The following is a 25,472-nucleotide window of genomic DNA, read 5'->3' as shown; positions in this document are numbered from 1 at the left end:
AGTTTTCACACATTTGATTCAATTGATAGTAGTTTTTGGATCGAACGTTTATTTGTTGAACAAGTACATATAGAAATCGCTTGAAGAACTACGGTCATGTAGAAAATAAAAGTACAAAGTGGAACATAGTTTGATTGTCCTTACAGCGTCCAGCCTTATTTCTCGAAAGTAAACCCAAAAAATGTTAGCAAAAAACTACGTCATATAGAGAATGAATAGACGTTTTGATTAAAATATCGACTCTTTTTCTTATAAAAAATGAGGTTGATCTGGAGGGTAGGTTGATGGAGTCAAGAAGAAGCCCTGTATACCTTAAAATATTTTCCTTGGTTGTTTTTGGCTACAAAAAATATTCACAAAGAATTTGAAGGTGGACTGTTTTCGATGGGACACCCAGTATACTTATATACCGTTTTTCGATATTTTAAAAGTTTTGAAAAAATTTCGGGTTTGAATTCTAAATTTCGAGTTTTGAGCCCGACTTTTTGAGTCGGAATTTCCAAGAAACGATGAAAATATGTGGCCCTCCTGCGTTTCCGCATGAAAAGACATCGCTCGCATTTCAATATTACCTCATCACATATGTTTACTTGTTGTAAAATCATCAGCCTCCACCTCTTGTAAGGTAGTGTTTGCGTGAAAGCAGAAGTATCCTCGAATGTTGCGAATATACGTTCAGTATCCACTTAGATCCTGCATAAAGAAATACGAGTAGGTATATGCAATGTCGGTTCGAGCGGGGATATAGTTAGAAGTTCGAGTAATTATCATAATTATAATTATGAAACTTGTAGATTGCTGTGTTGTGTACTATGTTTTCACTTTGATAGTTGTCAGTGTTCTGTGCCAGGATAAAGTCCGGATAAACTTCGATATAGGTAAAGGTGATTAAACAATAAAAAGAGTAAATACTCCTTTCTGAATGTATGAGAAAGCAATTTGAAATTTCGAAGAAAATATTGAAGTACTCAGAGTATTTGTATTTTAAGGATGAAATTGAGGAGAAAAACAACAGAAACCCTTTATGCAAAATGTCTTTTGATCAACTTGCTTGAATATTTGATGACTTCAGTGCCAAATTTTTGAAATACCTACCTATGGAGTGTCAAAATTGAAAAAAGCTATTTTGAAACCAGTAGAAACTGACCGATATCGCAAATATTGATATAAAATATTGTAAGAAATACAAATAATTGTATATTTCTGTTCTGTTCTGTATGTACCTATATCATATATTTCCATAGATAACATACAAGGTGAATCGTTAGGTTTTCCCAGATTTACAAACAGTAAAAAGTTCTCATCTGTTTGCCTATCTTTCTATTGAAAATAATCGTTTTGAAAAGTAATGGAGGAAGTTACCTGAAGTTTGAGTCTAATCAACGAAACAGTTGACAGACAGCTATCAGGTACTCATTTCATATGTCCCATCAGTTGAATGATTGATGTCAACTGAAATGTGAATACATTAATAATATGAGCTAGAAATAACTGAAGTAGCATTCAAATTTGAATAAATTTACAATTAACGATATTTCAAGGATATAAAAAATGAAATTAGTGAAAGGGTTTACTGAAAGCAAAACGATAAATATTATGTCAAGCTAAATCTGATATTACGGACTAACTTTTTTTTGTGCACCCCCGATATATAGGTACCTACCTATTGAATGACAGGGTTTCCTGAAAACACTTCGAAGGATAATATAACGCCATGATATGGGTACCATAAGCAACGGTTTACTGAAACGAACCCGAACAATTACATGACGATGTCACTCTGAATCCAATATGGCGGACCGCCTATAATATGGTGGTCTAATTTTGTTTGCATCCCCATGATACGGGTATCAAATCAATGGGTTTGCTGGAATGAATACGAACATCACTCCAGGAAAAACAGTAGAACTTTTAAATCACCTTCTCGATTCCGCTTTGAATACACTAGTGATTGCTATAAATAAATCCTTTTCCCTTGGAAATTTCCCTCCTTGTCTAAAAACAGCTTTTGTATTTCCCATTTTCAAAGGTAGTAATGCAGAAGATCCAAATAACTTCAGATCTATCTCCATGCTCTCAACACTCTCAAAATTGAGAGAAAAAATGGTGAGAAAAAGATTAATAGCTTTTTTCTTTCTAAATACAATATATTAAGCAACTGTCAATTTGGCTTTCAGAAAGCAAAAGGCACAAATGGTGCAATATTTTTCTTTCTTGAACATGTCTACACACATTTTAACAATGGTGAGGTCGTGGCTGCAGTATTCTGCGTTTTCTCAAAAGCTTTTGATTGTGTAAATCATGAACTTCTTTTGCAAAAGTTGAACTACTATGGCTTTAAAGGAGTGTTCAGGTCTTACTTAAATGATAGAAAACAGTTAGTGAGATCAAACGAAAAACTATCAGACACTAAGGACATCTTATGGGGCGTTCCACAAGGATCAGTACTGGGCCCGATTCTTTTCCTTTTTTATGTAAATGACCTTTCGAAGAATCATCATTGACTATGGTCGGGGTCATAAATATAGTCCAGAAGGATCAACCACTTGTGCCCGAATTCTTTGTCTAAATCCATAAGTGTTGACCTACTCGAAACATCCCAAGTGGTGTTCTAAATATTCATCTGTTTTTCGGCAATAAACTTTCGTTTCGAGAGAAGACAGCATTTCAATGATATGCGATGAGAAAATACGAAAATGATGAGTAAAAATTAAAATAAAATAATTAACATAAAAACCCAAGCAGATGGATATTTTGGACGACTGATCGACAATACAGTTATGAAAACTTAATTTCCTAACAAAAATGTATAATACATAATAGAAATCAATTAAAGTTGAATAAATTTTCGCAAAAATAAAAACTGAAACTGAAATTGAATTTTCCAAATTAAATAAATTTTTGCAAAGATACAATTTATAAAGTTGAATCGCGAGTTTTGAATTGAAATCAAATTGCGATAGAAAAATGATAAAACAAAAAAAATAGATTTTTAAGTATTCAAACATGAATGTGCAAAAATGTATTGAACTGTATGAAATTGTAAAAGAAAATTGTAAATTTTGCGTGGATGAGAAAATACGAAAATGATAAGTGAAAACTAAAATAAAAGAATCAACATAAAAACCCAAGTAGATGGATATTTTGGACGACTGCTCGACAATACAGTTATGAAATTTCAATTACCTGACAAAAATTTATAATATTGTATAATAAAAATCAATAACGAAATGAAATGTTTCTAAACTAAGTAGTAGAAAAAACCCTACAGAACAAATTCCGTGTCGTGCATTATGACTATTATTACCTGTCAAATTTCTACATGATGAATTCATTATCTAAACTATCTACCTACCTATCTAGGAACGATTAATAAGACTGAGAAATAATGAATAACAATTTCCACCTGAGCTATCATTTTAGTTACTTTTAAAAATTTTTGTAGTTATCAATTCCCTTCTGAAAACTAAATTCAATAAAAGGGAACAATTCAGATCAATTTGATCATCGGGTAATAATTCCGGATTTCTAAATCTATTGATTTCTAATAATTCCAAAAGGCTGAGTTTTGAACTTTACTCGCCCAAATGCATTACAAGTTCCTACATCATAGTGGTGATTGAACTCGTGCCCCCCTGTCAAAAAAGATTCGCAAATGATGTTGAATTGGACTTTCCATTCAGAAAACTACTCCTATGTTCTTTTATTCTTTTGTGAAAAGTTTTTTCTGTTTGTCCGATATAAGTCAACTTCTATGCTCCCAATGTATCCGACACGTGTCGCGGTTTTGTAAACTTTCAAGTCCAAATCTCACATTAAAGTGTGTATTTTGAATACGTTAACGAGTATTGATGTGAATACATTAAAGATTCAACATTGGGTTAGTTTCAGTTACCCACATTTATCGTACATCATATCTTAGTTATCACAAATCGAACATTAGGAAAATTTCATCATTGTAGACTTCTTGTCGCAACATACAGTGACTCCATAAACTGAAGCAAAAATTCATTATCATCCAAATGAATAATATTCAGAATCAAAAGCTGAGGTGCTCTGGGATATTTTAATAAGATTATTCACCTGTCAACTTATGGACGCACGGTACACAGATTACTGCAACTCGGGTAACAGTTCATGATACATGATTACAGTGATGAAAGTTCTCAAATACGCATTATCTGTGAATAGTTGGTTAATTAAAACACTACATAGTATCAATTAAATGCTCAAGAAATTAGCGACTTCAAGGAGTCCAAGGTTGTGTTACGAAGATTACGCAACAAAAAATTCTTTTTCATTTCAAAGAAATGTAGGTTAACGAGAACGGGAAACTGAACAATCGAGTTTATTCGTCATTTAGTCTTGTCTGTAAATAATGAAGAATGAGTGATATAACAATAAGAAAAAGTTGAGTACAGTGTCGAATAAGAATCTCCGAATTATGGTTTGAAAAATTTCCATAACGATTGAAAATTAATGAAAACCAAATCAAATTAACGCACATTTTATTTCAGGAGCAAAATGATTCAATGAGATTAACCTTGCACTGGTTAATATTCCTAGGCAGAAACCATTATCACTTTTGTTATTATACTATTCGAGATCATTCAGCGAGCATAGCTTTTACTGAATGTCATACATTCAACAGTAAAAAAAACGAATATTAATATGTACATTAATTTTAAACTTTTTCCACTACAAACGAAAAATCTGTATTTTTTTACCACCCTGTATGGAAGTAACGGAGATTAGGCTGACGTGTGGGAAGTGTCCAAGTATCACCTAACTCCAAACTAAATTTCGATATCTTAGTACTTCTTAACTAAAAGATATCGGCATTTTTAGAAGTCATGATTTTCGAAGAAAAAAATTGAAATTAATTTTTATTTCGAAAACGGTAACAGATAGGTATAGGGAAATATCGAAAAAAGTTGTCGGGCAATTGTTGGAGATTCCAAAAATAATATTATATACAGAGTGTTCCATTTGAAAAATCAAAGTTGCTACTGCTTTCTAATAGAAGCGGCAACACCGCATTGTCGAAAATATTTTAGTTGGCTAGAGAATACCCGAATATGCCTTCCTTTAAATTTTCAAAGTGATCCGTTGTCTGGTTCACCAGAAACGTCTAATGTGCCATCCACTGTGAATCAGCCTGTATACTTTTTCATCGGTGGGGGAAGCGGCTATAGATTTTTGAGTACCTATGTAAAAAAATACTGTTGCATGGACATACTCGAGCGCGTCAAATATTGATAGCATCAATGTTCTACGTATTTCTAATAATGTTGGTATGTTGATCTGATCGTTTGCATGATGTGGGTGGTTGTAAGTAAGGGTTAAAAGTGAAAAGAAAAAAAAATGTAATCGAGCGCGTTAGATTTTTTAAGAGGGTGTTAAGTGCATAAAAAAAGCTCTCATTCAATAATCTGACGATTTCGATCTGACGCAAACTCGCGGCCATTATTATAATGTGCAAAAAAAAATTCGCCATTTTGAAATACTCAAGCGCATCAGATTAAGATATATATGGTTCATCTTTATGTTTTAGACGCGCTGTCTCATAATTTGACGATTATCTAGAGGAATTCGCTTAATCTGACATAAACAATATTTTTTTAAAAAATTTTTCAATTCATTGAACATAATTAATTGAAAAGCTCAGGAAATAGCATGCAAATGAATAAGTGTATGTTTTTAAGTAAAATACTTGTATTTATAAGAAAATGATTTTTTTAAAATGCTCAAAAATTTTTTTTTATAATCAATTGATTAATTGATGAAGGGAAGAGAAATGAAATTTTCTATGTTTTTCACCACTTTTATTTGTAACTAACGTTACTGTAGTTTCCTATAAGGACATTTTCAAACTTATGTATTGTATACGTTTGAAAGTGTCCTTATAGGACGAAACTGCAGTAACGTTAGTTACAAGTAAAAGTGATAAAAAACATAGAAAGTTTAATTTCTCTTTCCTTCATTATGATTTCCTACCAAGTAGTAACGGCTACATCCATCAATTAATTGATTCATTCATCATCATCTTCATCACGAACGAGTCTCTGTGATCAGCTGTGATGGCGTCATGGCAACAGAATTCAGAGTGGGGACGGAGTGAGAGAGTAATAGATAGAGAAAAAGTGAATAGAGAAATAGAAACTCGGAGAAGGAAATATAGGCATCACACAGCTGCACGCATTAAACTTTATCGACGAATTTTTTTTATTTCGGCTTGCAAAAATCGTTAAATTATATATTTTTCGTTATCCTTAAATTATTTCTTTCAAAATAAAAAAAAAATTAGCTACGCTCGAGAATGTCGAAATGACGTTATTTATTTACAACTTTGCTGCCCTCCCCTTTCTTTACGTCACTCTCAAATTGTCAGATTACTGGAATATACACTTTTTAGCAAGTAATTAACTCACCCCACCTGACGCGTTCGAAAATGTCTGATGATCAATTTTTTTTTACTAATCTGATCCTTTATTCCTCACAGGCGGTCTTATATATGGGGCTCAGATTTGGTGGAGGTACTTAACCGGGTACAAGGTATCCCCCTGTGTATCAATCTGCCGTGCTTTATCAGTGAAAAAAAAAACACTACTCATGCTAATATAAATGAAAGTTGATAAAACGTTTTTATAGATTCAAACCCTCGAATGAAGCAGAAGTTACATTCACACCACAAAAGTATTATTTTTCAATGTTCCGCTGTGATCATGAATTACAAAACATTTTCTTTATCAACCATATCGTTTTCAAAAATCATAGTGAAAACTCGTAATTATTAGTAGGCTGGTATAGGTATATACTTTCGGAAATTTTGAAACAATACTTTAATTTGTTACTCGGATGTAATGTGGGGTTGATTGACTTCAATAGGAAAAAGTATTGCAAAGACAAATATTGGCATCATCAAAAATATTTTGTTAGATGTAAATTAATAATGAACAGTTTTTCATTTGCTTTGAACACACCTTGATAATCTGAAATTCATTTACTTTTTTCTGAAAGTCGAACGGAATATGAAATAATGAATAAACTTTGTCAAGTGTCATGAATTCTCAGAAATGTAAAAATTAGAAAGTGAAGCATTCGTCAAATTTTTATTTCGTCATCTTCTTTATTTGTGAATAGAGCTATCAATTCTATGTCAATTGATATTATTTCCTTATCGATCAGAAATTTCATGATGTTTTTGTTATTCTTTTAGCTATCTTCTCTCAGGAAACATCACATGTAGAACAATCGTTTGAAAGTGGTTGACAATGTTTCAATAAAAATAAGCAAAATATCGGGTGATGACTGGAGATGACTATTCATAGGTCATTCGAACGCTTTTACCTATCCTCTCCTCCCTCGCTCTACTTCACCGCTTTAACGGGAGTTGACATTTCATCCGCGTGATTACAGGTTTCCATATGTTATGCATCTCTACGCTAGATTGACTGAATGTGACGTTGGACAACATATATGCAGCTTCTTCGAATTTTCTCTTGAACCAGTGTTCCTCTCTGTTGATGATCTCAGTTCGGGACCACTTGATGTTATATTGATGAGTCTAAACATACTCTTCTATTCCCGATTAGCTGGTTTCTCCTCATTGTGTGCTTCTCTTGTGCTCGGCATTGCGGACTTTCAATGGCCTCTTAAATTCACCAATATAGGATTTGTCGCACTCATAGGGTATCCGTTAAATGCGATTCTTGTAATAACAGTCCGCGTTTGGTGGCCTGGTTTTCGTGAGGCTGCTACGGATGGTGTTTTCGGATCTGAAGCAGGTTCTGATGTTGTACTTGGACCCAATTCTTCTTATCCTTTTCGACAATCCTCTGACGTACGGGAAGGAAGGACAGGCACTGGTTGTGACGGCTTCTCTTCCTTATGAGTCTCTTGCTGTCTTCACATCACATGTAGAGTTTTGAGAACCGTTCGTCTGAAAATATGGAACTCAAACATTAGTTTTCTCTTCCTCAGTCTAGAAGTTTTTGAGAACTGCTTGCTTCAGTTGTGAGATCTGTTAGCAAAAATACCTATTAGTTCAACTCGAGCAAGCTATTTTGATGATCTATAAAAATGGAAAAGTAGAATATCGTTGAGTGAATATGTATCTTCATTTGGAATGGAAAAACAAGGCGGACATCATATCAAAGCCAACCTGTATGCGGTTAATGATTAATCTGCCTCTTAGTCGTTAGCAGCAGTCAAAATTTGTTCGTGGTCAGAGAATGTCCTGAGATGAATGTCCAGATGCCCCAAAAAACGCCGCTTCTCCAGAAACCAAAGTCCATTATGTAATCATGACAGTCGTTGAATGAAATTCAAAGATACAGCAAATAATCTCAACATGTCAAGTGTGCATCGGCCGAAAAATTGATGACTATTTTTGGGACACGCAATGCATTAATTATATTGACTTTCAGGAAGTTGAAAGGATAACCATCAAATACCTTAGAAATGAATTAGACCATTTAGACGCTGAGTTAAAAAAACGCGTCGGTGTTGTTCGCAAAGAAGTTCTCTTCCAGACAACGCACCTCCATTCAGGGTTGTTTTGCATACAAAATGTTACACCCACTGAGCTACTAGTTGATCGGCTACCATTCACCTTTTCCAGTTCAGATCCTATGCGACTTCTTCTTGTTCACAATATAAAAAGTGCTGGTCAGTAAGATGTAGTTCTGAAGCAAATAATGGGGTCAGGACCGAAACATCACACTGAAAAGCATTCCATCGGAAGTAATATCACAAGTTTTTACAGATTAATTTCCATTTTTCAATGAAAACTTTCTTATTTAGCAATATCATGAGAGCAACCATTATGATAAAACCACGAGTCCGTAGGTCGAATGGTTTCATCTGTTGCTGGTGTTTTGATTTGTATTGTTCAGAAATAAAATTAAATGCCAAAACAGGTCGATTTTCAATTCAAGAAGAACATCTTTCTATCGTAACCTCAACAGTCGTAACTCCTCTTCCACCCCTTGTGACCATCATCCTTAGAATTTGAATAGGGGAAGTATTATAAGGAATTTATCAATGTGATGTTCACTACCTCACTCTTCATTTTGGTGTCTTCTTGTGACAACAACAATACCAGAAATGCTCTAAAAGGTCAGAAACCGTTTCGTGTCACGAAGTGTTCTGGCGATGTATTGAATTTATTGAATTTATTGGAACCTCAGGAGACACCCTACATTTTCTTTCATGAGAGAAAGGACATTGGCAGATGTCAGATGATGTGGTGCTGCAGGTTTTTCCGGGTTTTCCTGCAGATGAAAATGCAAATGCGCCACTGGAATCAATAAACTCGCCCCTGAGCGTCAATTAATTTTAAATGTTCTTTTATAATTTCATGATTTGTATTACGAACAAAATAAAACTGCCCTTCTAATTATTGAAATAATTAACGATTGTACAATGTACATTCCTTAAAATTTCATAATCTCTTCATCACTTTTTCAAATGAAAATCCATAATTTTGAATACAAAACAGTTCTGTTTCCGTGGAAACAAAAAGTTATGTGCATGAGTTATGTTCATGAAATTGCCTTTGTAATCTGTTTCTCTGTTTAAAACTAGGAGACCGAGTAGTTCTCTTGGTTACCATCTTGGTTGCCACCCTTGGGAGGTCTTGATTATGATAGAAAGATTTTCCTTGAAAAATGGACATTGTTTTGAAATCTGCAGCAATGATTCTATCTAGATTAAGTTATGTTCCCAGTTATTAACATAATTTGTGTGTGACTGGTTAGTGAATCTACCTTCGACATGAGTTACAGAACAATGTTTCAACTGGATCTCTATAATATTATCATCCATGATGCACAGAATAATTTATATGCAAAGAGTATCTATTCATCGTGATGCATTAGGTTTTTCTACGAGTTGTCCTGCAGCAGAAAAGAGATTGCACCATATGTGATAAAATGACGTCTTGAATTGTTTGACTTGTCCCCAATTATGACCAAACAATAAGATTTCGATAAAATCAACCAAGGAAACAGATGAAATTCAATATAATTGTTTCTGGCATTAAAATATCATTACTACATGTATATTATCGCCCCTAAACATAAACGTGGTTGAATGAATTAATCGACACTAACAATTAGGCATTTACAAATTTCAGAATACTAAATTATTTCACCATTTCAGACAATGAAATAGATGGAATTTCAGAAGAAACTACCACAGCAAAATTCAAAAAAACTACAATCATTCCAAAAACCGAAAAAAGAATATCTACAACTGAAAGGCCTAGTCTCGTTTGTCCAGGAAAACATGTTACACGGCCATTTTTCGCTCTACCCTGCTCGACTACCAAAGACTGCGGTATTTTCGGAAAACATATGGTTTGTTGTGAGAAAAGGTGTATAGAAGGAGTGGAACCACCCAAACCTGATCCAAAACATTCTCGTAAGTACCTACTGATGATGATGTATTCATTTTTCTGAAGGCTCGTTTTGTATAGTTGATTTTTGCATTGTATGTATATAATTCATTTGTGTACCACATTCTACTCGTATTTAAAAATGTTCACGTCTGGAAACAGCTTGGGCTAATAATACCTCTATTTGATCTATTTCATAACTAATCGCTATATTTAAATTTCTTTTGATATGAATAACATTCATTCATTATCATTATTATAATAATTACTATTATTATCATCATTACTGTCACTATTATGTTTTTTTCCATAGGTTAGCCTAGTGGGTTGGGCTAGTCGAAACCTCTATACATTCGGGAGGGCGCACCAGCATAATCAACTAATGACAACCCCACACATCGTGTGGTAAGAGATCATTGAGTCTGGAAATCATGTGCCCTAAGCAGACGTACCGGCTAATATTTCTGCCTTAGTGCGGCTGGCATGGTCTTTAGATTCGAGAATAGGGAAGGCATAATTCCACTAAGAACTCCAATAATCAGAATAACCATCTAAACAGAGTGGTTGATAGAGTCTGCGGAGTTAAAAAACTTCGGTAATTCATTCGTTATCTTAATTTTTTCGGTCAATATTCGTCTCACCCAGGGCTGAAAGCTCCATGACCAATATGGTATTGCTCTGTAATGGTGAAGAAGAATTACATCAGGCTGATTGGCTTGCAAAAGCCTAAAGGAGGGGAATGATGAAGAACTCTTATGTCCGCGTTATGTCGATGAATATAGGTTGCGACCGCATCTGCTGAACTTGCCGACAGCAAATGCATCAGGGTCTTTGAAGACGTCCTGCGGCAGGCCCTGCGCCTGGTGTCACGAACCTCTATACTCACGATTCTACAGTAGAGTAAGGTGTTGAGGACACAATTCTGGCAGGCAATGATCAACACCTCAGTTCAAGGCTTCAGCCCAATCGACCTGATGAAAGCGAAGTTCAGGTGCTCGATAAGCCAAAGCCTTCGATAATGTTGGAGAAAACCCATGCTTCGACTTATCCTTGTGTTGCCACAGAAGTGGGGTGATCTCTGCGGCTTTTATGTGAGACTTTTGTTGAACGGGTTCCAACTCGGTGACAGATTTGTTGTCATTTCGTTCAATGTCGAAAACAAAACCAAGTTCATGAACCGGTCGGGCAGCTGCCCCGAAAAAAAATGATTTAATTTCTGCTCTCTCATGGTGGCGGACTATGCAGAGAAGGAAATTCGAACTCCTAATGACTCCACAGGCTCCATCCAGAACCATTATGTCATGTACTCCATGTAAAAGTCCATGACCTTCCTGTTGTCGGGAAAAGTTTAACCGTTTAACGGAAGATTTGGGATGCAAACTCCCATGGAAATGCATCAATTATCGGAGTTGATACAGCTTTTTCCTAATCCACTTCACTTTTCCAAAGTTGTAAAGTAAACTCGGAACGGCAAGCATATTTGTATCAGCAACTTTGTTCTTTAACGACACTCCCGATGACCAAAGTGCTAGAGTTTGTCACTGATATTTGCCTCGGAGAGAATGATTCACTAAGGTAGTCTCTTATGAGTGGCGTTATTCCACCCCTAGGTAAGAATACGTCTTCCTGGCAATCAGATGGTACAGGATGCTTCTGTCTACGAATTGCACATCATTTCCGAAATTCCCGCATCGCCCTCTTTTCTCTAGCGGTATAAACTTTAATATTATCTATATGAGACAAATGGATGACCTCATGCCCCCGGTTTTTGGGGATGCCACAGTTGTACCTTTGAGTATAATTATTATTATCATAATAATTATTATTATCAATTTGTACAAAGAAGGTTGCGACATCTAGTTCTTTTCTTAGGCGTTCCCGTACTACGGAGAGGGTATCTGTATCTGTAGAGAAAGGAGGGTGAGTGTAGACCTACAGCACTTAGGCCACATGTGACCCATTGTACATCCTCCCGAGGAGTTGTCCCCCTGGGTCATCGTCCATCCTGTTCTTTCCAGGAAGGTGGATAGGTCACTAGGAGACATCTCATTTATATTGGCAGGTGTAGGCCGAGACTCGCCGAACACACACTCTTTTGCAACCTTGAGGTGTCTCACGGTGGCCTCCGCGAAGGTTTTGGAAGGTGCAGCGACATTACTGTCGTTGCGCGGCTTCTTCAACCTTCTTGGGGTTTCCTCCGTGAAGGTGCACAAGTGAGGGAGCTTTCCTGCAGGGGCAGACGTTTCCTTGCCTTTATTCAAGGCGGAGCTCTTGACGCCCGCCGCAGGAAGTGCCCTTGCTGTTGGAAGTGTAGTGAGGGTAGAGGAGGGTGCACTTGTAGTTGCTGCCACACCTGCCTCTTTCGCTATCTTTCTCCTTTTGGCGTCGGCGCAAATGCGCTTACACAAATACACTTACTCCTGCTATGTCCAGCCTCATTCCAAGCGGTAAATTGGGATGGACATTTCTGTTCAACCCCAGCCACTACCTTATATTGAGGTGACTACTTATGTCCAGCCTTGGGATTGGTTTTTGTTTTTGTTGTTTTTGTTTATGTGTTAGTTTCATTCACGTGTGTTCCCACGAGTAGCAAGGGCAGAGGTAGGCTGATTACAATGAGGTTTCTCCCATTTCCCCAAGGGGATCGTTCTTAACCGCATATCACCCTGCGGCCATTCAGCTGACGGCACGATTTCTTACATCTTAGCTTGGGTTTAGTTCCCCCCACCCTAATTATTTCTGCCACTGACCAGGAGTCCCCAATACACTACCTGGGGACGTGCCCGATAGGTAGCCCAACCCACGGGCTGCGAAAGGGGTACCGGCATCAATAACTAATAACCACTCTCCACGTCTCCACGTTAGTGATCATTGGATATGAGATGCAATGAGCCAAGAAAGATGCTAGTCTTTCATCTTTCATTTTAACATCTAACATCTTATATACAGTCTGCGGAGTTCGAAGAGTATTACTTTAACCGTTTTTCCTAATGTTCTTGGTCAATATCCACTTCACCCGAAGCAAAAAACTCCTACGCGTAAGACGATTATCGTCTTACTATGTTTGTAGATGAGGATTGCACCACGCTCACAATGGGGATACCAGTGCCGAAAGTAGTAATACAGCAATCTTACGCTAGTTACACACACACCAATTTTGGACGGCCAGTATAAAATCGGCCGATATATTTAATTGGTAGCGGGTGCTTTCACACTCACCGGATTTTTATCGGTCAAATAATCAGCTGCTTTGTTGTCGTAATTAGCACGCACTTCCAAAACGAAGTTAATCTTAGTAACTACAATTTCACCGAGCATTCGAAACTGGAATGGTCGGTAAAAAACCGGTGAGTATGCAAGAGTGTATTTAGTCATGTACGCCAGCCACTACTTCCCGGTACTGCCGGCGATTCAGTGGCAGTGGACGGCTGCTCACCGGTATTCTACCGGCGACGACCACCGGTCGGCGTGTGTGCCAGGTCCCGTTCCCACATGTGGTTCACTATTGGAATTTGGATAACCGGTACAAAGTCGGCTGTCCAAATTCCGATGCCGGTAAAATACCGGTGAGCAGCCGTCCACTGCCACTGTATCGCCGGCAGTACCGGGAAGTAGTGGCGTACATGACTAAATACACTCTTGCATACTCATCGGTTTTTTACCGACTATTTCAGTCTCGAATGCTCGGTGAAATTGTAGTTACTACGCATTAACTTCGTTTTGGTAGTGCGTGCTAATTTCGACAACAAAGCAACTGATTGTTTGACCGATAAAAATCCAGTGAGTGTGCAAGCACCCGCTACCAATAAAATATCGGCCGATTTTATACTGGCCGTCCAAAATCGGTGAGTGTGCAACTAGCATTAGTGCCGCGTTTTATCGGTGGACATAGGCTCGTTTATTTTTCAAGTAACCTCAAATAAAATAGTCCAATGATGATCTGATGGACAATTTATTGCAGCGTCTCCATTCAATCCACCGTCTAGGCAACCGAAGTCACAGCAGCAAAACATTGTGGAGATATATGCTGAAAATGAAGCCGATCAAAAATATGATTTTGTACATCTTCGTTTATTTTTTTACTGAAGGGGTAATAGCAACTCGAGCATTTTTTGTTGAATTCCACTGAGACTGAGAAGCTAAGTAGATATTTTTGTTGAACCACTCTGTATGTATAATACTTTTGACCTGTGCTGGATAAACATCAGTATGAACATTCAAGGCAGCTGCATCATATACTGGTTTTTCCATCATACTTTCTCTTTTCTACCACAATCAGGGGAAATTGAAGAGCAATTCCGATATTTCACAAGGGTGCACAAGAGAATTGGAACCTATTGCAATTTGTACAATTAAAAATTTATTGGCATATACTCTCTATCATGGTCTACCAAAAAGATAAGATCTTTATCGAAGTTATGTAATATATATGACTGTGTTTCGAGATGATCTTTAGCGAAATTTACATTAGCAAACGATGTTTGATCTTACGGAAAATTGCATAACCTATATAATGAATTAGCTTTCACCATGCTCGGAATCTAAAAAACCAGTTAGATTCGTGCTTGAAAGCGAATTCAATATATCAGTTGACATTGAATAAGTATATCTGTAATGATTATTTGTCAGTTTTAATTTGAGGACTATCGTTTGTTATTTTATTTGATTCCGACTTAGTGGTATACAATTTGCAGATAGTCCAAAATATCTTGCGTAAACAATACTTCTATTTGAATTTTGAATGTCGATTTCTGTTGGTTTCATACATTGTAATACATTCTTGGATTCTATCACGGCTGATATTTTTTTTGTATACGATAAACGTTTGTACGTAACTACTCAAAAAGGGAATCATCATCGGCATACTACTTTTGAAGTAATGATACCGTCTCCTTAGCAGATCAGATCACAGCACACCAAAACAGCCCTCTCGGGTTTCACTTGGGTCTGTCCAATTTTTACCACACCACAGCCTGAGGGTTGTTAGTGGCTTCTGGCAGTTCTCCTGCGGGATATTAACGTGTTAGCTACGGATTGTAGCTGGGTAGGGTGGTGGTGTGATGCTGCTTGTAGGTAGCGGTTGGTGTGTGTGGGTTTCCGCCTAACAGAATCAACAAACAGGGCAACATAATTGAAGGAGACACCAAAGGATCTGCAACAAAATGGCTACGGACCAAAGATCATTCAAAAGGCCATCGACAAACAAAGAAGAACCAAAAAAATATCCACTGATCGACAGAAGACTCTTCACACGACAGACAATCTGTGACACTACCTTATGTCAAAGGTGTGACCGATCGGGAGAATACTAAGACGTAAAAAACTTCGGACAACCTACAAACCGCACAAAACGATATCCAGTTGGCTGCCCAGACCGAAAGAGAGAATTTCCCTAGAAAACCAAGGAGCATATAGCATCACATGCGAGGACTGTGGTCAACAATATATCGGTCAGACCAACAGACGTATATCTGCCAGAACCCAGGAGCACAAAAACTCGATAAGAACAAAACAAACTTCCTCTGCCCTCTTTCAACACCATCTACAAACAGGTCACAAGATTAATTTTGAGTCCACAAAACAGATAGCATAGGTGCAAAACCTGTGCTATCTGTGCAAATCAGGAAAGCTATCGAAATCGAAAAGCAAGGTCTCATCAACAAAAGGGATGACTCACTAAACATCCCAAAGATTTGGAAAACAATAATTAAAAACAACCCCCAAAGACAACCACAAATCGATAATGAACCATCGCAGGTAGGAGAACTGCCAGAAGCCATCAACAACCCTCAGGTAGAAAAACAGGTAACAAATCCATACAATTTACGCAAGCGAAACCATCATATATATGCATATATATATGCAGTATATATTTTCAGTATTTTAATGTTATACGTTATAAAAAGGATTTGGTGAATAATCGTTTTGAGGGCACCTGGCGGTTTTAAAAAAATGTTTGAGTGTACGTATTTTGATGCGTAGATTACGAATCTGAAAGAAAAAAAGCAGCGCTCGTTCTTATTTACAAAGTTACGGCCCTTCAAAGTTTAGAAAAGGGCAACTATTCAGCCTTCTTTTTCACAAGATGAACTATTTAAAAACATTTATCCACAAGGTCACCTTTACGCCTTATTCCTCCTTCCTTGACACTTTTCACGACAACAATCAACATTTTTTCAATAAAAATGTTGAAAAATGTACGGAGCTGCTTTTTGGTTATATATCTCTGTATTTTACGTTTTTAAGGTTAATGATATAGTTGGTACGACTGATGCTGTCAATATTCCTAAAGTAATTCAACTGTTTTTTGCCATCATTCTTTGTGTTTTTCTTATCACTCACGTCAAACTAAAAATCCAAATCTACGAATTTGAAATAGTAGGCGGCGGCAAATACCAACCGCTTTTTTCTGAAATGTCACTAATAACTAACATAGAAATAAAAGAATGTCACCAGAAAAAGCATTCGTTTTAAAATTAAGTTTTTTATGAGAAAAATGTTGATTGTTGAATTGAAAAGTGTCAAGGAGGAATAAGGTGTAAAGGTGACCTAGTGAATAAATGCTTGTGTTTTTAAGTAGTTTATCTTGTGAAAAAGAAGGCTGAAAAGTTGCCCTTTTCTGAAATTTGAAGGACGCAACTTTTTAAATAAGGGAGAGCGCCGCTTTTTCCTTTCGGATTCGTAATCTACGCATCAAAATCCGTAAGTACACTCAAACATTTTTTCAAAATCGTCAGCTTTCGACAGCTGGTCGTGCAATCTATATATGTTTATATAGATGAGTGGGAGAGTAGGAATTCAAATAACAGAGTGATGATTGATAATAATTCTGAATACTACTCACTCACATATAATATACTATCGATCGCTTCAAAAACACTTCACTAACTTTCGTCGAAAGCTCCTGATAATTCCCCTTCCATATTCTCTGTTTCACTATCACTGTCGTCATTTGAATCACGAATGAATTTATTTCCACCATTAAAATGGAAGTGTACAATCTCCATATAGTCTTTTTCAACTAAAATAACTTTTTTAATCCTTTTCTGCCAGTCTTCTTCGGTACTATTAGATAATTCTTTAACTAGCTCTATTACCTTCTTATGAAATTTTGTAAAATAATTTTTACGCCTGATGCTTTGTTTCAATTTTCCCCAAATCAACTCGATGGGATTGAAAACACAAAAATAGGGAGCAAGTCTCAGTATGGTGTTTCCATACTTTTCAGCAATACTTATTATTGGAATCACTACACAGGAGAAAGTCTGCATTGTTATCACAATCGTTATTACTATCAGTACTTGTCCAAGAACGCCACATTTTAAACAGATAACAAAACTTAATTATAACAAAAAGTACTCATTACTACACCAATATCGAATTTCAACACTCAAATCGCGATCACTTCTGGACTAAACATTGACAACACGATGGCTCGCATTCTATTCGTCACCGTAACAGGACTTCAAATTTTATGACTCTTCAGCCAATCATAAAACTCAGTTAGTAAAATTATCCAATACGAACCGCCAATTTTTCAGTCCACGTGGACTAATTCGTTGCGACATAACTCCTTTGTATTGGTTTTTTTGGCCGACACCTTTAGATTACTATATCAGTTACTTCGACTATACTACATGACAATGAGCTATTCTCACAATTTTCACAAATTCACTAAAAACGTTAGGTATTGATGACTGACAAACAAATACCAAACAACGCAGCGTCTTCAAACTTCAAACATATGCTCTATAATTTCAAAAACTACACTTCACGATTTGATCTCCACAAACTTTATTCGAAAAATATATCACATGTTTCTTAGCTTTGACAGTAGCTGGCACAGTAGCTTTGACAAAACTACACTGTGCCAGCGAAACTATAATAGTCTTGGATAGACAACTGAATTACGTATCAAACGAGGTTTCACTAGACCCCCATTTGAAACTAAGTTGGTGGCGCCCTCTTAAAGACAAGCGATTTTTCTCATTATCAAAAAGTAGTGAAAACAATTTCATTTTAAGTGAATTTTGTCCAACTTTGATTTCTTGTCCCGTTCAGAAGTTAAGAAGGAAGGAAGGGATCCGGATCTGAAAGAAAATTCTGAAATAATGAGCCTTGTCATTTTCATAACTATTTTACCTTTTTCCGGTTTCCCTTCTACTTGTTTTAGGAATGTCTTCAAAGCAATGAATTAACTAACAAATGTATTACGGAAAGTATTAGTTACCATCATAATTGATAATTTCAGCTACCCTTTTTGGACTAGTCGAGCAGGTATGTCCATCAGAACCTGTTCCTGAAATTTGGGAGATCAAGGAGTGTTCAACGGATGATGACTGTGCACCTAGAATATGTTGCCCTGAAGTTTTAAGAAATGGACAGAATAAGAGTTATTGCAGAACAGCACAGCCACTATGGGAAAAATTACCAGCTGTCAATCAGTTTGTAGATCGTGAGTGGAATTTTTGAATAATTTATGAATATGAGAATCTTTCACTCACATATTAATGTTAATCCTAACCTTCGTGTTGAAGTAGTATGAAAAGTATAGTCCATTCGGTGTTAACTGGGACTGAAAGAATTTCAAGAATGCAAACATGCCAGTACATCAAAGAAAGCAACACAGTCGTCTAAAGCAAGTGGCACTGCAATTCATCCACAAAGTCACTGAGATATTTCTACTTGCTATGCCCCTTGAGGACGCCGCCAACGAGCTTTTAAAATAGTGCTGTTAAACAGCTGACGCTGTTTATCATATTGCGTTAAATATGGTATCAATAGGCGTCGGACTGGGGGTGTTAATTTAACTTTTCCAATGATATATTTTGTGAATATGATTGAAATATCGTGAAAACTAATTCTGTTTAAATATTTTATTTTGAGAAGGATAATTCATATTTGAAATATTTTTTTATTTAGGATTGTTACCTACAGATTTCTAAAATAATCAGATTATTGAATTTAAATATGAATACAAATGTAGAAAGAGCAAAATATACTGCATTTGATAAATTAGCTTTTGAGAAAAAATCTGGTTTGTCAGTAACTTGAATTTATGAAATTTTGCATACAAAATAAACATGTATCATCTGGTGGCGTTTCAAAAACTATCTTTTATCCAACCTTTTTAAATCGAAACATTATTACTTTTAGTCATTAATCGTCTTTCGATGTAAATTATTTGATGTTATTATTATTATTATCGACACCGATAATATCGAATAGATCGTAGATTCAATAATGAAAATGGATAAAGTCTTCGAAACATCACCAGATAGGTACTTATACAAATAGAATAGGTTTCCGAGGTTAAAAATTTGAACATCTGAATTTTGGTTGAATCGCGCTGAAAGTTTTGCATTTTTCAACGTTTCGGCGTCGAAGTCATTCTTAAGGAATTATAAACATGCATTACAATTGTTTTTTCATTAATATTTAATGCTGACAGTTTCGGAAGCTTCACGGTTCCTGAACAAGAAGTTTCCATGTTGTATAGCTTTTTATTTAACGCGCTCTCGAAGTAAACTGAAGAATATCACTAAGACTAACCCCCCTACCATAGCCTTCAAACTCCCAACAGGAAATTTTCTTCCTAGGGAAAAAGCCAAGACGGTCCTATTGATTGGCGCAGTGTGTCTGTTGACGGTATAATTCAAGGGAATATTTATATTTGTTACGTGTTCGGAAGTAGACTGTCCTTACATGATCTCACGTTCTGATCAAATGAAATGCATTTTCTTCAAAATTGCTGTTTTATTCAACTGCGCCTATCCCTATCGTATTATGCCAACTCATTCCTAGTGTACGCCATCTGGGATTCATTGGTGACATAGATATAAGCTTTTGAGGTGACCTGAACATATAATCATTCAGTCGGTCCTACATGATTTTGAACTCTTGAAGTAAAGCTATGTGATGCATTCGCCAGATATTCCCCGTACTGCCGACTAACCTCGGTCTCCCGTACATTTTCATTTCCAGCTATTCGCACTCTAGTCAGTTACATGCAATGTACTCCTCCACCTCCACCACTCTTGGACCTATTTCCAGTGCCATGTCAGACGCCTTTGGATTGTTTCCCAAATTTATGCTGCCAAGAGCGAGGAAGGAGGTTTTGTCGTCCACCGAAAAAGTCGATACTAGCCCTGATTGCTGGTATTGGTCAGGTACTGTGAATTTTGAAAAAAACTGGAATACCAAATCAGACATGGGATACATTGATTTGGGTTGATTTTTTTAGTTGGAGGCAACACAATTGAGATGACATGGAAAATTGATTTATTATTGCAATTCGAGCCAGGTTCCCTTTTGGAACCTTTCGGTTGTTTCAATAGTTTTGTCTATTTTAATGTCACGTGTTTCTGTAGCTCCGCGTTAGAAATCACGCGTTTAAAAGTAAGACCTTCTTAATCCTTAGCTCGCACTCGCACAGTTTCGACTTTTGAGGGTTGTTGTTTGTAGGGGAGCGACAGCTGGTTAACGGAAAAAACAGATTTTGAAACAGATATCACAATAAATATCAAATCTACTATCCCTTAGTATATACTGATCGATACAGAATTTTGTACTTTATACATTGATTCTGTTGATTTGTTTCCAATTTAGGCCTTTTAGGATATTTAAAGGACAAAGTCGAGAATTTGGAAAAGTCTGGAATTCACGAAATCGAATGTAATCGAATGTAAGTAAGGACTGCGATGCAAAATATTATAGACAGGCAAAAAGAACTATTAAAATAAGATATAAGGAACACTTAGCACATCTAAAATATGGAAGACCAGAAAAATCAGCAGTCGCCCATTATATTTTGCAACAAAACCATTGCATAGACGCCTACGAGAGTGTAGAAAAAAGTAAACACAATAATATTATGAATAACGATGGTGGATCAATACCTAATAGTATATATACTATATAGCTTGTTGAAATAATATTTTAATTATCAGATTTACCTGACTATTACATAAGGACACATTGTAAAATTAAAAATTAATTTAAGTAAATAAGGCAACATTGTGAAATTAATTTAAGACACTTTAAGACGCAGGTATCAAAAGGTATCTATGGTATAAATAAGGATAACATTGCACGTATATTTAGACTATTCTTCCTCTTGAAGATAATCACTTGGTGATTGAAACTCGTGTTGAGGTGGTAAAATAATGGTTTGGTGTTGGGATAAAACTCCAGTAATATTTCCTATCTGAATGAAATTGTACCCCTTTTAAATCATAATATTCATCAATGATGCTTACTGCTCAGTGCTAATTCAAAAGATTTGAAATTCAATGTACGGTAGTACAATGAAATTGTTAAATTGACCAAAATAATGTTGAGAAAATTAAGAGTTATTAGCAACTAGATGATGTATTATTTTTACTCCTCTCTATCATTGTTATGATACTAAATAAGTATGTTTATAATTATTTTCTTATACTTACTGTATAATTTTTGGGAAGGGTGGAAGATAGTCTTTGGCTAACCCTTTTCCTTTTATATATAAATGTATTTTTATGCATAATAAACGATATTATTATTATTATTATTATTTATTGATAGTGTTAATAAACGCTCTGTTAGACATTGGTTTGCGAAATTTTGTTCCGAAGAATTTAGCCTTGAAGACGAGCTAATCATTAATCCAGGATTAGGATTTAATGACTGACCCATCACAAACGGTGCATAAGATGGCAGAAGAACTGTGAGCATTCTCTTCCATGCGGTTTTTTACTGTTTGAAATGCATTGGAAAGCTTAAAAAGCTCAAAAAGTAGGTACCCTACGATTTTAAACGATCTATAGAAATTGTCAGGTTTCAAGGTCTGTTCTTCTTTGCCCTTGTACAATCAAAACGATTCTTTTTTGGATTGGATCGTCATGTTTGATAAATAGTGGATTCTGCACGAAAGAAGACGACGTTCAGGAGAGTAGTGTATACCGATGAGCCACCCAGATACTTCCCAAAGACGAAAACCTTCCGGAAAAAGACCTTGCTTGCAATATTATGGTTAGCGGCTGGTGTGATTCACTACCAAACTATCTCGCCAGAGTCCTATTGTGGAAAAGTTGACGAAATGCACCGAAAATAACGTCAGCAGCAGCCGGCACTAGTCTACAGAAGAGGTCCGATCCTGCTCCACGACAACACCCGTCCACACTTTCCACAAATCACAGTCAAACGGATTGAGCATCACCCATTGTACTCTCCGGACCTCCCTCCACCCGACTGTTATCTTTTCAAGCATTTCGAACTTTCTCACCGTTAGAACCTTCGCCAATCAGGACCAGGTAAAAACGGTCTTCGTCTAATCCATCAAATCCTGACCATGCAATTTTTTGCTAACGAAATCAATCGACTCGTGTTGCGTTGGGTAAATTTAGCACTGATTCAAATAACGCTTGTTTCGATCAAACTGCATAAGTGTTCACTGATATATAGTTTCAAGTAGAGTCATAAACACGGACAAAACTTTTGAAACAACCTAGTATTTCGGATACAGAATGTTTGTTTTGACATTCCAAAATAATATTCGACTAACATAGATTATGACTATTATGGCATGAAAATATTGAAAGCCCTAAATATTTTATTATTTTCAGAGAATAATTCCAAATGAGGCCGCAAGAGACTTCATCAAGAGGATATCTAAGTGATGTCAGATTCAAAATTGTTTTCGAAATGATCCAAAAAGAAGATTACCAACTTTATTGCCACCGATAAGCCACTGATAAAAATAAAAATATTCATTAAAACTTTCATGAGTAATATTTTCTTCGCTTTAGTGAGTATTTTCTAAATAAATTATTCACAGATTATTTCGAATGGAAATCAACAACAAGGTACATTCTGCCGTGCTGAGTCTTCCGTTTGAAAGGTAGGTGAGGACAATTTGTAAAACACTCAGAAATCACAATAAACCGTGGAAAAACTAACAATAAACGTGAATGAAAAATGGTCAAGAGTAATCTGAGTTTGTAGATCGAAATATAACAAAAGGTACGAATGATTTCTCAAAAAATTAAACGTAATTCCTGTTTCACTACTGGTCGATTTATATACAATTAAAAAATCAAGTTTGTAAATAACACATACAAGCTGACACAATTAATAATCCTAGATGTTTACAGATTCACAAAAATAATTCAAAGAAATCAGTGAACTTCAACGCGTTTGAATACATTATCTAAAATAATATATGTTATCCCAGATTGTTACTGTGATCACATTCATTCTCATCTGCGTCTCAATTTACATCACGTAGAATATGCAACACTGTACCGTCACACGAACAGGGATTTTAACGGCATCTAGCGTTCTTTAAAAAAGAGGCCGATGTAAATGAAATCGAGTACGCCATATATCTCGAAAGATTCGCATGAAAATTCTACACGAATGAGTGGCTACACCAATGTACTTGCATTACTTATATTTGTGTTACAGGTATCTTATGTTACATTTAGAAGGAAACGGATGATTGAAAGTTTTTCATCCTTTTTCAATAATGCTCTCTTCCATCTTCTCTTTCTAAACGTCAGTCCAATAGTTGTAACGTCTACAGAATGTAATTTTGTTTGTAGTGAAAAGAAGAAGAATTCAGCTTAAAGTAAGGTTAAAAATTGTCAAATAATGTGAAAAGAGTTTGAAATATCAGATCAGTCATGTCTAGAGGAAAATTTGGCAAATGGATACATGACAATTTAGTACTAATAACAGGAATTCCTCTGTTGATTGGAATTCATTGGGGTTGGTCCAGCATGCAGGATGTACCATACTTGGTAGATCCATCTGAAAAGAGAGAACTTCCCATATTGGTTGTATGTTGAGGCAATTCTTTGTTGTATAACCTTTATAACCAGTTGTTATTTTTCTGTAGGCACTTCGAACGATCAAAAATAAAATAGCTAGTAAATTTTCCAATTCGACAGAAATGGAGAGTTCAACCCAACAGAAGGCCGAGTGATTGTGTGATTGCCTCATTTGTACAGATATTCAGTAGATTGTTATTTATATATATACTAGGTAGTAAATTTATAAAGCATTGATTTTGGTAGTGCTTTGTTGAAGGTGATTTAATTCATCAATGAATATATATGAAACTGTATCTGTATTTTTTCAGTGTACTAATTAAAGGATGACAATGAAAGCAAAGTTATTGGTATAGGTAAAGTCCCTAGGATTTTACAAGTCACTTTTATTTCAAACTTTTTTGCTTAACAATGAAAACAGGGTCATATTCTGTTCAATTTAGTTGTCTTGAATTGACAACACAAATGAATATTTTCAAATAATTGCTGAAAACAATTTGGAGTCAAATCAGTTGAGGAATGACATACCTTCAATTGATAATTATTCTGAATAAATGTGCTTGCCAAGGTTTGAGGTTTTCTTCCATTGGGTTAGATGACTCAAGAAATGAAGCACCAGAAGCATATCAAAAAGTGGAAATACTGAAGCAGTACCTACAACAACAAAAATCATACTCATTCAAAACAAGGCCCTCAGTAGTAAAGTTGATACATTTTTCCATTTACTTCAGTTTACTGCATATAATGTCATGAACCTATAAACAGTTTCAGAAAAGCTAAATTAGTATTGCTCTATGTGCCAAGATTTTCTTCATAAATTCTTTAGACTCCACACTTTCCGAGGTATTTCATGAAATACCACACCACCAAATCAATGAAAAAATACATTCAATATTCACTATTGATTATTGACAATTTTTCATAGTTATTGTGAGCGAAAAGTATTATCACTTGTCATAAAGACTGTTGAATCAGCCATGGATTTACATTAGTAGGATGTTTTGAACAAAGAGAGGGTGAGAGGAAATTTGGAATTCACTCTTTTGGTCGAATCATTTTATTTTTAATAGACAGTAAAAACAGAAAATCAAAATATTGTTGTTTTTTTTTTCATATTCACTATACAAAATACATCAACTTGAAAATCTCACTGTGAATATGATATGTACACTGTTGAATACTTAGGTATAGTTTCAATACAATTTTATGAATCAATTTTTTACTGCTCTAAGTAAATGAGCCATTTGGGATATGATGCTCAAGTT

At 35.8% G+C, this 25,472-nt stretch overlaps 1 protein-coding gene across 2 annotated transcripts; it reads left to right on the top strand.

The window, feature by feature from the left end:
- The first annotated feature begins 667 nt into the window (after window positions 1-667).
- Window positions 668-23,158, top strand: LOC111502008 (uncharacterized). 2 transcript variants are annotated; one of them, XM_023155957.2, is made up of 5 exons: window positions 668-884; window positions 10,165-10,425; window positions 18,651-18,854; window positions 20,384-20,568; window positions 23,002-23,158. In XM_023155957.2, exons 1-5 carry the CDS (start codon window positions 782-784, stop codon window positions 23,053-23,055), a joined length of 807 nt encoding a protein of 268 aa, XP_023011725.2. In that variant the 5' UTR covers window positions 668-781; the 3' UTR covers window positions 23,056-23,158. The 2 variants fall into 2 exon arrangements, with proteins under 2 accessions (XP_023011725.2, XP_023011733.2); XM_023155965.2 differs by having other exon boundaries at window positions 669-878.
- The last annotated feature ends 2,314 nt before the right edge of the window (window positions 23,159-25,472 follow it).

Source organism: Leptinotarsa decemlineata, unplaced genomic scaffold (genome assembly GCF_025532065.1).
Source record: "Leptinotarsa decemlineata unplaced genomic scaffold, Ldec_3_MD MMD2_tig00026340_RagTag_RagTag, whole genome shotgun sequence".
NCBI classification, from domain to species: Eukaryota; Metazoa; Arthropoda; class Insecta; order Coleoptera; family Chrysomelidae; genus Leptinotarsa; species Leptinotarsa decemlineata.
Note: the sequence above shows the minus strand (reverse complement) of the source record. Positions and strands in the feature narration are given on the sequence as shown.